Source organism: Felis catus, chromosome B4 (assembly GCF_018350175.1).
Source record: "Felis catus isolate Fca126 chromosome B4, F.catus_Fca126_mat1.0, whole genome shotgun sequence".
In the NCBI taxonomy this organism is placed as follows: Eukaryota; Metazoa; Chordata; class Mammalia; order Carnivora; family Felidae; genus Felis; species Felis catus.
The window spans coordinates 137,991,756-138,006,858 of NC_058374.1; the positions used below are offsets into that span (position 1 = coordinate 137,991,756).

The following is a 15,103-nucleotide window of genomic DNA, read 5'->3' on the forward strand; positions in this document are numbered from 1 at the left end:
GCCCGCATCTGCCCCTCCGGGTGCACCAGTCCCTGTACCCCCATCCGGCCAGGGCCTCCCACGCCCGCATCTCCCCCCTCTTCCCGGGTGCACCTGTCCCTGAACCCCCATCCGGCCAGGGCCTCCCACGCCCGCATCTCCTCCCCCCTTCCCGGGTGCACCTGTCCCTGTCCCCCCTCCTGGCCAGGCGCCCACCCCCTCCTGCATCGCGCCCTCCGAGCCTGGGTCCTCCGCTCCGCGTCTCAGACCCGACGCCCTCCCGGCGCCCCTCCCCCCCGAACTTCCGCCCGCGCCCCCTCCCCTCAGGCGGGACTTCCGCCCGCGCCCCCTCCCCGCGCCGCGTCGTCCCCGTCGCCGCCCGAGGGGAGCCTGGGAGCGCGTCGTCGCGCTCTCCCGCGGGGCCCGGGCTGCGGCGGCGCGGAGGCGGCGGCGGCGTCCGGCGGCTGCGGGGCGCGCTCCTCCCCGGCCTGCGCTCGCCCCGCGCCTCCTGCTCCTCCTCCTGCTCCTCGTCGGCGCCCGGCTCCGCGAGCTGCGAGCGGCAAGATGGCGGCGCCCAGGCCGCCGCCCGCCCGGCTGTCCGGCGTCATGGTGCCCGCGCCCATCCAGGACCTGGAGGCCCTCCGCGCGCTGACGGCGCTCTTCAAAGAGCAGCGGAACCGGTAACGGCCGGGCGGGCGGGGAGCGGGCGCCCCTCCCCCGGGAGGCGGGCGGCGGAGGCCTCGGCCGTGGGCCCGAGGGGCCCCGGGGGGCTGACACCTGCCCCCCACCCGCCGGCACGGGCGTGGAGCCGCGCGCGCGCGAAGGGGACCGCCCCACGCGAGCCCCGGGCCACCCGCCCCCGGGCTTGCTGGGCCCTGGCCCGGAGCGCCGGCGCGGCCCGCTGGCGGGGGGGGGGGGGGCAGGCGGGCGGCCGCGAGAGCGCGGTGGGGACAGTCCCCTTGGGGGGTGGGGTGGGGTGGGGGTGGGCAGCGCGGTGTGCGGGCGGTTGCGCCCTGGTCCCGAGCGAACCGGCCGTTTGGGTCGTGACTGCCCGTGGGGGGCAAGGTGGCCGGGTGGGAAGGGCCCGCGAGTCTGGCGCGCCTGGATTCGGTTCCTGGCCTTACAAGTTGTGCGTTTCTGGGCGATTTCTCCGAGCCTTAGGTTTTCCTTGTCTAGAAGTGCGAATGCAGTACGTACCCTCGTTGCTGGATTGTGCAGAGGGATGAATGACATAAATAAAGCGCGTGAAAATGCAAAACGCATGACGTTGTAAGTCAGTGCTTGATTTTGTTCTGGTCTTCTCTGGGCCTCGGTGCCGGTGTTGCCCAGCACGTCCCTGGTGGGATTGCTGTAAGGGTGGTGTGAGGTAATGCGTATTAAATCCGCAATTCATGCCTGACACGTAGTACTAAATGCGTGTTAGCTGGTATTCTTATCCTTTAATGCGTGTATCGATGGCCCTCCATGGGCCAGGTATTGTGCTGGGTGGTGAAGGTGAAAAATGAAGTCCTTTCGTGAGAAGTCCTGTTCTGGGGAGCCAGCAGATGATTTTACAATGGGGGGGGGGTGTACAAAGAGTAGAGGGAAAGTAGAACGAAGGGACAGCCAGATGTGGGCTGGTCCAGAGGATGGATCCCCAGAGGCCCTCTAGTCTTTGAATGGGACACCTGGGTCTGGGCACGTCTCCCTTAAATCACATTAGAAGCACTGAGCTGTGGAAGGAGTGGTAAAAGCCGAGGGCACTGTTCTGGGGGCTTCTTGGGACACAGGTTACGTGATATGGTACTCCTAGGAGATATGTTGACTAATGCTTCAGTGCACCCATACCATGGTGGACCTTTCCTGTAGTCAGTTATCAGCCATCAGCCATGTACTGAGTACCTACTCGGAAACAGGTTCTTTGTTAGGTGCGGAGGGTATAAAGGTGAATCTGACACGATCCCTTTTGTCGAGCATTGGCCGTGTGAACAACTTGTAATGGGGTTCTTGACGAGCAGGCGGTCGCACGGAAGGGGTCTGTGGATCTGTTGGATGGATTGGTGGGCCAGGAAAGGCTTTGGATTACTTTGGGTGCAGAGGGACCATATATGGATTTTGTAGGGTTCCTGAGAGGATTAAATGCAGTAGCATAGGTAAGGTGTCTGGTACAGAGGAGACATTCAAACATCAGATCCCTTTTGGGGCGCCTGCGTGGCCCAGTCGGTTGGGCGTCCGACTTCGGCTCAGGTCATGATCTTGCGGTCTGTGAGTTCAAGCCCCGCATCGGGCTCTGTGCTGACAGCTCGGAGCCTGGAGCCTGCTTCGGGTTCTGTGTCTCCCTGCTGTCTCTGTCCCTTCCCCACTCACTCTCTGTCTCTCTTTCAAAAATAAATAAACCTTAAAAAAACTAAAAAAAAAAAAAAAAAATCAGATCCCTTTTTATAACCTGTAGGATGAAATCCAAGGCCCTGGGCCAGTTTACAAGGCCCTCTGCACTGTTGTGAGGGGAGTTGATGGGGAGCTATTGACGGTTCTCTTAAGGGAATGGCAAGCTAAGATCTGGGCATTGGACCGAACTCTCTGCTGTGTGGGGAATAAATCAGAGAGGGTGAGGCTAGAGGCAAGGGACTTTTAAGAAGCTGATGTGGAACCCGAGTCAAAGAACAGCTAATCTGAATTAGGACCTTGTTTATGGGGATGGATGGGATGAGTGCTGAAAAATACCTACAAGGTTGAACGGACAGGTCTCGGGGTCCAACTGGATTGTTGGGGGAGAACGAGCAGAGGAAGAAGCTTCTCACATTTGGCACCAGCTTTCCTGGGTCCGTGGTCCTGTTCCAGGCAGAGTCTGGCGAGCAGGTCTTGGGAGGGGGAGGCCGAAATGCGTGGTGGTGCAGAGAGCCCTCCTTGAGGGTCTGTAGGGACAGGCTCTTGGTTCTGCTTCTGTCGCTGCTGCTTCCGTGTGTCTTTGAGCAAGTTACTGGTCGCTCCTCTGATGCCGATGGAGGGAGGATGGGACATAAAGTGAAGCAAATGGAGGCCTCCGAGCAGCCAGTGGGAAGCACCAGGCAAAACAAACACGGACGGAGGAGAGTGAGAATGTAATTGATGGAACACAAGGTGGAGATCTGAGCTGGTGTAGCGTATTTTGTGGTACTTGCCGTACGTTTGTTGCCATGACACTAGCCTCTGCGGTGGTGGCTGGAGTAAGAGAAGTATCCTATCGCGGAAGAAGAAGACCTTGGGAACCAGGTAGACCCAGACAAGGATCATGGCTTATCTCCCTGGACTTACTTCTCATCTGCAAAGTGGGGATCAAGCCTCTCACTTTGCAGGATTACCGTGAGGATCTGTAATATTATCTGCACAGCACGGTGTTTTATGTCGTTTATTTTATAGCTGCTGTTCAAAAGCGATGGGGCTGTAAGTGACCGAGAACCCGATTGTCCTTAATGTCTTGCGTTTGAGAAAGCAGTTGTAGCTCTTTCAAAAAGGTTATAATTTATTCTGATTTTGGGGTTTCCAGGGAGAGGGATCCCAGGATCTCATTACAACTTCTGGCAACCCCCAAGTGAACAGAAGTCCTCCTATCACATCGCAGTGGTTTTGGATGTGCTCACAAATTCTTTGCAACTCTGTCCTGCCGAAGGAGGAGGTGAATTCCTCTCTCCTTGGATGTGGGCTGAGTTTAGGGACGTGCTGTTGTTGTAATAGATTATGGCAGACTTGAAGGCGTGCGACTTGTGATTAGGTCCTAAAAGGCAGCGCAGCTGCCTCTTTGCGTTCTCTCTTGAATCACTGACAGAGTCACCTGCCATGTCGTGAGGACACTCAAGCATCTATGCGGAGAGATCTGCGTGGTGAGGAATGTGATGAACTGTGTTGGAAGTGCACGCTTGGTCCACGGGAAGCCTTCAGGCACCTGCACAACCTCGTGAGACCCTAAGCCAGAGCCACCCCACTCGCACACTTGCAGATTCCTGACCCTCAGACCTGCGCAAGACCACAAGTGTTACTGTTTTAAACTGTTCAATTTGGGGGTACTTTGTTATATAGCAATAGATGGTTAATATACCAATCTAAATTCTTCATGCTCTGGATTCTGTAACCCACTTCTTGAATAGTATCTTAATCACAAAAGTCCATAAAAAAATGCGTAGGGTCATAAATACCAGTGTTAAGATACTCAGCTATTTCTTTGTGGAAGGTAATTCCTTTTCTTATGTGTTAAAGTTGTTTTATATCTTTTGTTTAATGTATGTATTTGCATTTTTAACATCTATTGTGATTTTTCTTGCTGTGCTGGGAGTCTTTGTAAGTCATACTAAATCCTTTCTGAAACAAAGCAAGATAAAAATACATTAAAAATTCTATTTTTGGGTTTTTCCTGGAGGTTTTCCAACCCGTTAGTTACCTTCATGGTGTATCTCTACATCATCTCTCTTTATGATGTAGCCAGACCTCCCTGTTAACATGTGCAGTCATGAAATTTGTTGTCCTGCCCTATACCTACACCACTGTCCATTAAGTAGCCATTAGCTGTGTGTGGCTGTTTAATTAGAAATAAGTAAAATGAATAATTTTGTTCCTGCACCGGCTGCATTTTAAGTACTCAGTGGCCACTTGTGACAAGTGGCTGCCTTATTGGACACCGTAGCTGTGGAATATATCCATCATTGTAGAAGGTTCTGTTGGAGACGGTTGCTCTGTGTGCTTTTCTACAGAGAAGATTATGTTCTGGTTTTTGAGTATTCCTGAAGTAATGTTACACTTGGGTCCTATTTTCTATAAAATTTTCGCCTTAGACTCCTACCTCATTGTGCTTCCATTTGATAAGCTTCTTGACGGAAGTGAGCATGTCACAGTCACTTACCCTAGCAAGGAACACGAAATCTGGTAGTTACAGGCGCTTGACAGATGTTTTTTGCTTCTTCCCCATTCTTTTCCTTCTAGGACTCCACTTACACGTAGGTTAGACCTTTCCCTGTATTTTATATGTATCATAGGCTCCTTTCTGTGTTGTCCATTGTCAGAGCTTCTATTTGAACATTTTCTGTTAATCTACCTTCTAGCTTTCTGATCCTCTCTTCTGCTATGTCTAGTCTGCTGTTATCTGCTGTGTTTTTAGTTTCAGATACTATGTTTTTGAGTGATTGTATTGCAGAATTTCTCTTTGAGTTTTTTAAGAGATTCATTTTGTTGCTTACTTTCTTGAACGTATTAATTATAGTTATTTGAAAGATAACTTGCCTGATAACTCCCCCCCCCCCCTTTTTTGTCCTGATAACTTCCTTTTGTCAGTTTCTTGTGTTCAGTACTTTGGTCCCATTTTATTGAGTGCTAAATGCGTTTGAAAAATTGAGGCCGTTTCCAGATATGTTCCCTTTGAAGAATATTTGAGAACTCAAAACCAAAATCAGTTTAAAAACGATTTCTTTTAATAATGATGGTGGGATAACTTGATATCTGATTGGAATAAAATGAACTTTGGCTCACACATTGCACCATCCACCAAAAAATATTCCAACGTGAGTTAGACCTCCGCATAAAAGTTCAAACTATAAAGTGCTGAGAAGAAAACACGGGAGAATATCTTTGTGAGCTGGAGTGTAGGTAGACATTTCTTACCCAGCGCACAGAGGATACTAACCATGCAAGGAAAAATTGACTCTATCAAAATTAAAAGGTACTTCTCAAAAGACACCATTAAGAAAATGAAAAGGCAAGCCATAAACCGAGAGAAAAGACTTGCAATACATATGTCTGACAGAGGACTTGTTTCGGAAATTATGAAGTGCTCCTACAACCCGGGAGTAACAAGACAACCCAATTAACAAATTGGGTGAAAAAGTTCTGTGCTTCGTCAGAGAAGATACATCAACGGCCAGCAAGCCTGATGAAGTACTCAGTGTCAGTAGTCGTTAGGGAAATGCAAACTGAGATGAGATCCTGCTTTATATTCTTTAGGATGGCAGTGACAGGCGGCGGAGAAAGGGAAGTGCTGGGGAGCACGGGGAGAAATTGGAGCACTTGGGTGGTGTCAGTGGGACTGCCAAATGGTAGCACTGCCGTGGCAGAGTTTGGTGGCTCCTCGACGAGCTAATGCGACTCCGCGGTCCCGCTCAGAGGCACGTGTCACAGAACTGAAAGCTGGGGCGCCAACAGATACTTGTGAGCCAGCGTTCGGGGTAGCACGACTCAAAATAGCCGAAAGGTGGAGACAGCCCGAGCGTCCATCGGCCGAAGAATGGATAAACAAAATGTGGTCCGTCCGTCCGTCGCAATGGTATTTAGCCGTAAAAGGGAACAAAGTGCCGATACGTGGTACCACGTGGATGAACCTTGAAAACATGCTAAGTGCAGGGAGCCAGACAGACATAAAAGGACAACTATTGTACGATGCCGCTTACATGAAGTACTTAGAATTAGGCAAATTGGAGGCAGAAAGCACATTAGAGGTTACCAGCAGGGGGTGGGGTGGGGGGGAGTTACCGCTTAATGGTTCTAGAGTTTCTATTTGGGGTGTTCAAAAGTTTGGAATTAGATAGTGGTGGTGGTTGTGCAACACTGAATATAATTCAGACCAGTGAATTTTATATTTAAAAATGCTCAAAACGGCAACATTTATGTTAGATACACAGTGGTTTCCCCCTTATCCGTAGGGGACACGTCCCAAGACCATTGGTGGATTCCCGAAACTGTAGATACTCCTGAATTCTGTATATACTATGTTTTTTCCTATTCGTACTACAATCTATGATAATATTTAACATAGATTAGGCATAGTAAGAAATTAATGGCAAAAACTAACAGCAAAATAGAACAGTAGTAGCACACTGTAATAAAAGTTCTGTGAACGTGGTGTCTCTCTCTCTCAGGCGATCTTGCTGTGCTGTATTCACCCTACTTGTGATGATGTGAGATGATGCAACGCCTGCATGATGACGTGAAGGGAGGTGTATGACGTAGGCATTGTGACGCGGTGCTAGGCTGCTGTTGACCTGCTGATGGTGTACCAGAAAGCAGGCTCCTGCCTCTGGACTGAGGTTGACTGCCGTCTCTGGAACTGTTGAAAGTGAACTTGTGGATAAGGCGCTGGGGGGGAGGGGGTGCTGCATATTTTACTGCAATGAAAAAATTAACAATGTAATATACAAAAATCCATCAAATTGTATGCTATGTTAATTATATCTCAATAAAGCTTTTATAAACAAAACCATAATGAGATACGTCTGCATACCCATTAGAATGGCTAAAACTAAAATGACCGCCAGCTCCAAATTTTGGCAAGGATGTGGAGCATCTGGAACTCTCACGACTTGCTGCAGGGAGTGTAAACGGTGCACCTGCTTTGGGAAACATTTTGGCAGTTTTTTGTAAAGTTTAACCCACGAGTCCAGGAATTTACCCAAGAGATCCAAGAACGTACGTCTACGAAAGACTTGTAAAAAAAAATCCTTACGGAAGCTTTATTGACGATAGCCAAACTCTAGAGACATGTCAGGTGTCCACCAGTGGGAGAATGGCTAAAACTATGTGGTATTTTGAATGAAAAGACCACCGATACACACAACACTATGGGTGGATCTCCGTGGCATACCGAGTGAAAGAAGCCAGGCACAAAGTACGTCCTGTGTAATTTTATTTTTGTGAAGTTCTACAGTTGGCAAGGCTAATCAGTGGTGGCACAGATCTGAACAGTGTTTGTCAAAAGAGGTTGGGGATTGACTAGAAAGGAACGTGAGGAGCAAAGGAATTCTCTGGAGCAAAGGAAATGTGCTGTCTTTAGGTGGGGGTATGATTGGGTGCCCGGGGGCACGCATTTGTCACAACTCATTAAAATAACATAGAATTGTAAGTTACTGCAGTTCTCCTCACCCTCCCGCAAAAGAAAATGGGTATAATAACTATGCTTCCCCTGTAGGGGGGATGTAGGTGTTAGAGTGTTCTGTATGTGGAGTTCGGAACGGTGCCTGGTACATGGCTGGTGCCCAGCAAACACCATTATTATCATTGCAGGCTCTGGTCAGAGTCAAGAGTGAAAAATGAAAAGAACTGTGTGGTAACTCCTGAGAATTTTGTGTAATTCACAATCGTGCTTGGGAAGGCTTTAAATTCATTGCAGTTCTGCAGTCAGGTTCCAGTTTCAGTAGGCTTTTGGAACTGCCTCTGAAACTTGGGAGTACGAAGTAGGTGTAAGGACAAGAAACACAGCGGAAGAAAGATGGTTTTTCAGATCCAAGATGTGGGCAGTGATTTCATGCCAACATTTTAATTCCTTGGTAGAAAGTTACATTAGCAATAGTAAATAATTTTAAGAAGCTATAAGAACATCCAAAACAAAAAGTAAATACTTGCCAATAACAGTGTTGTGACTTAGGCAGAAGGATCTCGATGTCTTTGCATGGCGTGACAGCCGTAGGAACCAACGTTTAAAACAACCATACTCGTGTGCTCTTTGGAGAAGGAAATTGAAGCTTTTTATTAGTTTTCATCCGTGTATTTTTGTTGGTTTGCTTGTTTTTAAACTCTTGACAAATCAAAACCACAAATACATAATAATGTGAATGCCTTCATGGAAGGTGGTGTAACAGATGATCTAATAAGTACCCATGTAATTGACTTGCAGAATCAACAAATGTTAAAAGACTTGCAGAATCAACAAATGTTAAAATTTTGTCATGTTCTCGCCAAGTCCAGAACATGACGGATACTGTTAATATCCTCTGGGTGAGAACACATTACCCACAAATTAGCAGCTGAAAGCCACAGACGTTTATTATTTCACAGGGTTTGTGAGGGGCGGGAGTTGCTCGGCTGGGTGGACCTGGCTCAGTCTTTCATGAGGTGGCAGTCAGGCCGTCCACCCGGTCAGCCAGCCGCCGAAGGCCCGACTGGGGCTGGAGCCCTGATCTGAAGCTCACGCAAGGCTTTGCGCCCGACACTTCGGGTCCTTGCCACGTGGACTCTTCCCTAGGGCTGCGCACGCCCTGGCGGCTGGCTTGTTCCACGCGGGATCCAAGAGAGCGTGCTCGAGGTGGACGCCGGAGCGTCTTTATGATCTCGGAAATGACCAGCCTTTCTGTCGCGTGTTGTGATGGCCCCGGGAGGACAGCGTGAACACCACGAGGCGGGGATCGTGCTGGGGGGTGGGTCTTTGTTTCAGCTTCCAATCCCGTTCTTCCCTCTTTACTCCGTGAACATTATACTATATGCTCTCGTTTGCATTTCGTACTTCTGTCTGAGTTGTTTCTGAGTTCATGAGTGCCGCCAGCTGTCACGCGTGGAGAGCTGGGCCATTAGCGTCAGCTGTTGTGAAGTGTGCCGTCACAAGAGTACAGAACTTATCTCCCTCTTTTCTTACTGGTGGACATTTGGATTGCCTTGGACTTTCGGCAGTTCACACTGTACTCTTCCATCTTCAGACGCAGGGGAGGCCTGTCCTAGCGCGGAGTTTCACGTGTTGGCTCTCTCACTGCCACTCGTTGCCACGTAATGCAGGGGCATCGCGTTTTGGTTCCCATCAGGCGGGCTTTTTGCTGATCCTCGAACCTGTTTCACTCCTTGGTCTTAGACCTGATCGGCTGAGTGTTTCCATTCGGGCCTTGGGATGGAGATACGTGTCTTGTTTTAAAGTCGGCCGTGTGTTTATATATTTTAAAAATAATTGTGATTACATTGCTTGGAATGGAGGAGAGAGGCTTCTGGCGTGAGCTCCTTTACAGCACTTTCCATTAGCCTCTGTATGTCTTTCTCCCTGCTGGCCTGCGACCTTGTTGAGGGACTGTCTTCTTGTCCAGCATTTTCTAACACAGCTCCTGGTCCATTTCGAGGGCTTGGCAGCGAGGAGCCAGTGGCTGAGACGAGAAGGTCACTTCCTGGCACTGAGAGCCGGTCAGTAATGATTGTTCTGGCCACGGAAAAGCTTTTAATTTGGTTTACTGACCTTTCAATTATTTGGTCACTTCACACACGCTGGTGTTTAGCACCGCATCTGTAGGTACCGCGTAAGCCGTGTGTTCAACACCCGCCGTGGGAATAGCTCAGTTGCTGTGACACTGAGTTTATAAGCGCGAGTGCCGTGTGCCTTTCACTTGCGCCACGCACGCATCTCATTTTCCTTCAAGGTTAATTACCGTTTCACCTCCTGATGAAAGCCTGTCTTCATCTTCGGGGAGCCTCCTGCCCTCTGTTCCCTTTGACACTCTGCTTCCCTCTTTGAAAAATCGTCATGCGGTGTTACGATCACTTAGTCACCTGCCAGTCCCACTAGGGTGAGAGCAGCCCGAGGGCGGGCTTCTTGTTTACCTCTGTGTTCTCAGAACCTGCTTTAAGGCCAAGCACATAATGAGCACCTGATGGTATTCTTATTACTTCCTTGAATAGTTCATTTGCTTGAGTCATAAGATACAGAGAGAGACCACAGAGGAAAGACTCCTGTAAGGAAGGTATAGGAAAAATACCAAATGTGACAGATGACTATGATTTCAAGAGGTAAAAAAGGTCTTGGTATTCCCAGTTGCTTGTATAAACACGTTGACTAACTTTCGCAAAGAAAGGGAATAGAATGAGCACTTCAGAGGTCACCACACTGCAGAACTCCAAATAAACCTATCCGCCTGTGTATACACGTACTCACATAGGTTTTCCCCAAACATTACTGAGCCTCCGGCCGGCAGGGATCTTGGGCCGCACCAAAAACAAAAACAAAAAATGAAACAAAACGAAAAACCCAAAAAAACCCACACGAGTCCTCAGCTTAGCGAAGGTTGCCATATGGCACCTTGACTCAACCATGATTCAGATCAGCTTTGTTGAGAGAGAACATCAATTAGGTTCCGCTATAAAAAGCACTTTGCAGAGTATGCTGACAGCTTCCTTTATTTTTACCTAGGCCATGAGCTGGAATACCACACGGAACTGTTTGGTAAGGTGTTCTGACTCAGCTTCAAAATACAGATGTGGTCAGTGTGAGCCACCCCTCACAGTCAATTATCTTAAATGGACAAAACAGACAGGAAGAAGTTCGAGCCAGCGAGTCAAAGTAAATAAGCTCGGAGCCGTGACCACCAGTGCCCTCAGGCAGGATTTCTCAGCTGCTGCTGCTTCTAGTCTTTTGTAGTGGTCCCTGGACTGTGGGCAAGGAAGCTTACTCGGAGGGACGGGAACCCTGGGCCCGACCACGCCGAGTCTACCTGTCTGACGGCCGCAGGCCTGGACGAGTCTCGTTGGGCTAAGAAGACCGCTGGGAAGCAAGCGGCGCCCTGGTAGCCCTTGAGCAGTTCATGGCGTGGGGCCTAGTCAAGTGTCTGGTGTTAACGGGCACCGTGAAGTGTCAGGGGCTCTCGTCCTCCCTGAGAACATCGTGCAGCTTTATCAAAAGTCATTAAAGAAGACAGATGGTAAGATAGACCGTTACGTGATGGAAACCCTCCATGGCGCAGAGACATCAATTCTCCCCGTGGTGACTTGTGGTTTCGGAGCCACTGAAAATAAAATCTCGGCCGGGAGTTTGGTAGACATTCACAAGCTGATTTTCTAATTTGTACGGTAAACTAGGTTTTCTCTCATTCCCTGCTTCCCTGAAGGCTTTGTCATGACTCCTTTTCCGACCCCTCAGCCCTGAAAGCCCTTCCCATACACCCTTAGCAGAACTCCCCGTGTGCTCACTTCCTTGAACATTCATCTTCTTGATCTAAGTGAAATACGGCTCACCTCTGAGGAATGCCTTTCCAGAAGGTCTTCCGAATGGGAGGCTGTTTTCTCTCTATCCCGTGCCGCTGGGCTTGAAGGCGTGGTGGGCATTCACCCTGATCGTCGTTGCTGCTTCCAGACCTTTCCCCTGTGACCCCTCCGGCTGTCCATCTCACACCGTCGGCGTAGGCTGCCCATGGGTCACTTCTGCCGTTAGGAGAGTTCTGTGGGTCATGTCAGCTCGTTCCTTGCAGACTTCGCTCTGGCTCACTGTTAACTCTGTGCTGCTTGTCCCATCTTGGGTCTCGGTTATTTCAGTATCCGCATAGGTCGTCGTTGCGTTACTCCGCCCTTCTCGTTCCTTGACTTCCCCTCCTTTGCTGAGCTTGACCCGCACCCCATCCAACCAGCGCTCCCCTAGGCCTTTCACTGATGGTAGCTGCCTTCCCGTCACGATCTCAATTTCGGGAGGTCTGCTCTGGCTCTCTCTAGGTCACCTACCCCAACAGTCTTCAGCCCCACCAGGACCTACAGTCTCTTGATCTGCTACTTCTCATGCCTCATGCTTTCCTGGGACAGCTTCAGCTCTGGTTAAAGCCCACCTGCCCTGTCCTTGGTGTCTGCACCCAACGAGGCTGGAGAAGAACTTCCAGCCATGCTCGCTGGTCTCACATCACGGTGGTGATTACTACACGACCCTGCTCATGGGGCTGTCTTTAAACTGATCACTAGCCCAACTGAGCGCTGCCTGGCGGTGCTCCTGTGTTTCCCTCGGCCACAGTCTCCTGCCCCCGCCCAACCTTGCGCGCCTTTCGCGGTCCTTGTTTCCGTTGCCTCTCCCTCGTCCTCACTCCTGGTTTCCTGTTTCACTGAGACAGATGGAGCCACCAGAAGATAATTCCCAGGGGCTCCTCTCCCCCGCTCTCCCACCTGCCTGTGTCCGTGCCCATAACCTGCCCTGCCTTCTGTGGCTGTGGATGAGCCTCCTGCCCTGATGCGACCCCCCTCAGGTCTGCACTAAACATCACTCCCTTTTGCATCCACTGCTGCAGTAATCCACCCCCCCCCTTAAATAATCAGTTTTACCCTTTCTGTTGGATTATTTTCATCAGTTTATATATCTGCTATAAGTTTTTCCCATTCATAGGAAACTCTGTCTCTTTGAGCCATGATCCCAGTTTTCTGCGGCTGTTTATAACTCCGGAGAGTGTTTTATATTCACCTACTGCAGTGTCTCTCTCTTGAACCCATTCTAATCCACTGCTAAGTCCAGTGGTCTTCCTCTTAAAATCTTAGCTCACTTGACCTGTCAGCTGCCTCTGACCCTTTCTTCGCTCAGCTTCTGTGTCCCCGCCCTCTTCTGAATCGCCGCCTCCTCAGGTCCCAGGGCTCAGTCCTCAGACCTCTTCCCTCTTCTACCTGTAGTCCCCAGTGACTTCGCTCGGTCTTGTGCTTTAATAGCTCTCCATCTGCTGGTGGCTGTCATGTTTGTCTCTGGCCGAACTTGCCTTCTGAACGTCACACTTGTGCATTTGTCTGCCTCCTGCACGTTTCATTGTTTGGGGTGGGTACCTCCCGCTTCACGGATCCCTGCCTGGACTGAGTCCCTCCCCTCCAGGTGCCTTCCCGGCCATCTCCATTTCAGTAAGCAGCAAATACAGCTTTCCTGATGGTGCTCAGGCCAAAGTTCTGGAGTGCTCCTGGAATCCCCTTTCTCAGATAGCCCTCTGACAGTTTTTCCCGTCAGACCTCGTTGGCCGTTTCTTCAGAATGTATCCAGAATCTGGTCTCTGCTTACTGTGCCTGCTGCTGCCATGGTCGTTTCCAAGAATAGTGTCCTGCCTGGTCTCCTGGTGTCTTCTCGTCCTCCCCTGTGGTCAGTCCGTTATAGAGCAGCCAGAGGGGTCCCTCAAAATGAAGGGCACCCAGAAACCTCTGTGGCTTCACATCAGGATAAGAGCCCAAGTCCTTCTGGCCTGTGCAGTTTGGTTCCATGTTGCCTCGGACTCACGTGACCTTTCCACTCCCTCGTTGGGCTTCTCCGCGAGCCCTCCAGATACGCCTTTCCCTTCCCCCACGCTCTTCTCCCAGGAAGGTGCCCAGGGCTTCCTTACCTTCCTGAGTTCTGTGCTCAGACATCACTGTTTTGGGTAAGGTTTTTCATAAGGTTCTTAATGAGGCCTCATATACAAAATCTTTCTTTGCCTGAGAGTATAAGACGTCCTCCGTATACTTTCTTCCAGAGCTTTATAGGTTTGGTTAACATACATTCCTAGATGCATCTGCAGTTACCTTCTTTGTGTGGTTATAGGGGAGGGTCCAGCTCTGGTTTCCCACGTGGATCGTTGTCGCTGCAGCCCCTTCCACAGTGGCCCGGCCCCCGCAGGCCTGGTGGCAGTGCTGTCATTGCACGCACAGTGCCGTTGCGGGACACTGCAGCCAGTGGTTTATTTTTCCACGTCTGTGCCCCGTTTCGCCTTTTCTTGGCCTCTGTGACTTGGCATCGTGCTTTTGAGATTTGATTCTGACGAGAGATGAATTTTGACTGTAGTGAGAACAGTGGAAAGGGGGAAGCTTGTGATTTTGGGGGTTTTGGGGGAGGACTGATGTGTTCGGATTCTTTAAAGCAGGGTTGCTAAACTGTGATCCGGGGGCCAAGGCTGGTCTGCCATCATTCATGTGTCTGTATCCTTTTTTTTTTTAATGGCCTGTGAGTTAAGAATGGTTTTTACCTTTTTTTTTTTTTTTTTTTTTTTAGAGAGAGAGAGGGTGTGTGAACAGAAGAGAGGGGCAGAAGGAGAGAGAGAGGATCTTAAGCAGGCTCCACACTTAATGTGGAGGGGCTTGATCCCACAACCCTGGGATCACGACTTGAGCCAAAATCAAGAGTTGGACACTTAACCGACTGAGCCACCCAGACGACTCTGGTTTTTACATTTTTTAAAGGTTGGGAAAAATAAATTCTGTGGCACATGAAAATCACATGAACTTTAAATTGCAGTGTCGGTAAGTAGAACTTTATTAGCACCCAGCCACGGCCGTTCGCGTGGGTGTTGTCTGTGGCTGGTTTTACTCCCGCAGCAGAGTTGCAAAGCTGTGACGAGAGATCGTCAGGCCCTCCGGACCGGAAGTATTTACTCTCTGGCCCTTTACAGAAAAATGGATTGGTCTGGGCTGTCAGGGCCGGCTTGAGAGTTCTGGATGTCACAGAAGAGGGAAAAGGTGTAAAAAGCATTTTGAGGTCTGCAAAGATGAATTTCAGAATTTTGCCCCCAAGCTGTTTCTGGCAGGACGTGCAGACGTTTTTATTTTCTGTTTTTGTTCAGTCCAGCCTGGTGAAGTCAGTGAGCACCGTTTGTGGTCTTAAAGAAGCACCAGTGATTCTTACTTTAATCTCAGAGCCTGTGCGCATTCGAATGGCTTTTCCCAGTGACGGCCCTTGTGCGGTTCT

General features: G+C 49.9%; 1 protein-coding gene across 5 annotated transcripts in view; it reads left to right on the forward strand.

The window, feature by feature from the left end:
- Positions 1-332: 332 nt before the first annotated feature.
- The window catches only part of ATXN10 (ataxin 10), a 168,055-nt gene continuing 153,284 nt past the window's right edge, over positions 333-15,103 (forward strand). For 2 of the 5 annotated variants that reach the window (XM_045062513.1, XM_045062514.1), the window contains exon 1: positions 333-659. In XM_045062513.1, coding sequence (XP_044918448.1) covers positions 544-659 — 116 coding nt within the window. In that variant the 5' untranslated portion in view covers positions 333-543. The remainder of the gene's footprint in view (positions 660-15,103) is intronic. The other 3 variants (XM_045062512.1, XM_045062515.1, XM_023257622.2) reach the window with 2 other exon arrangements.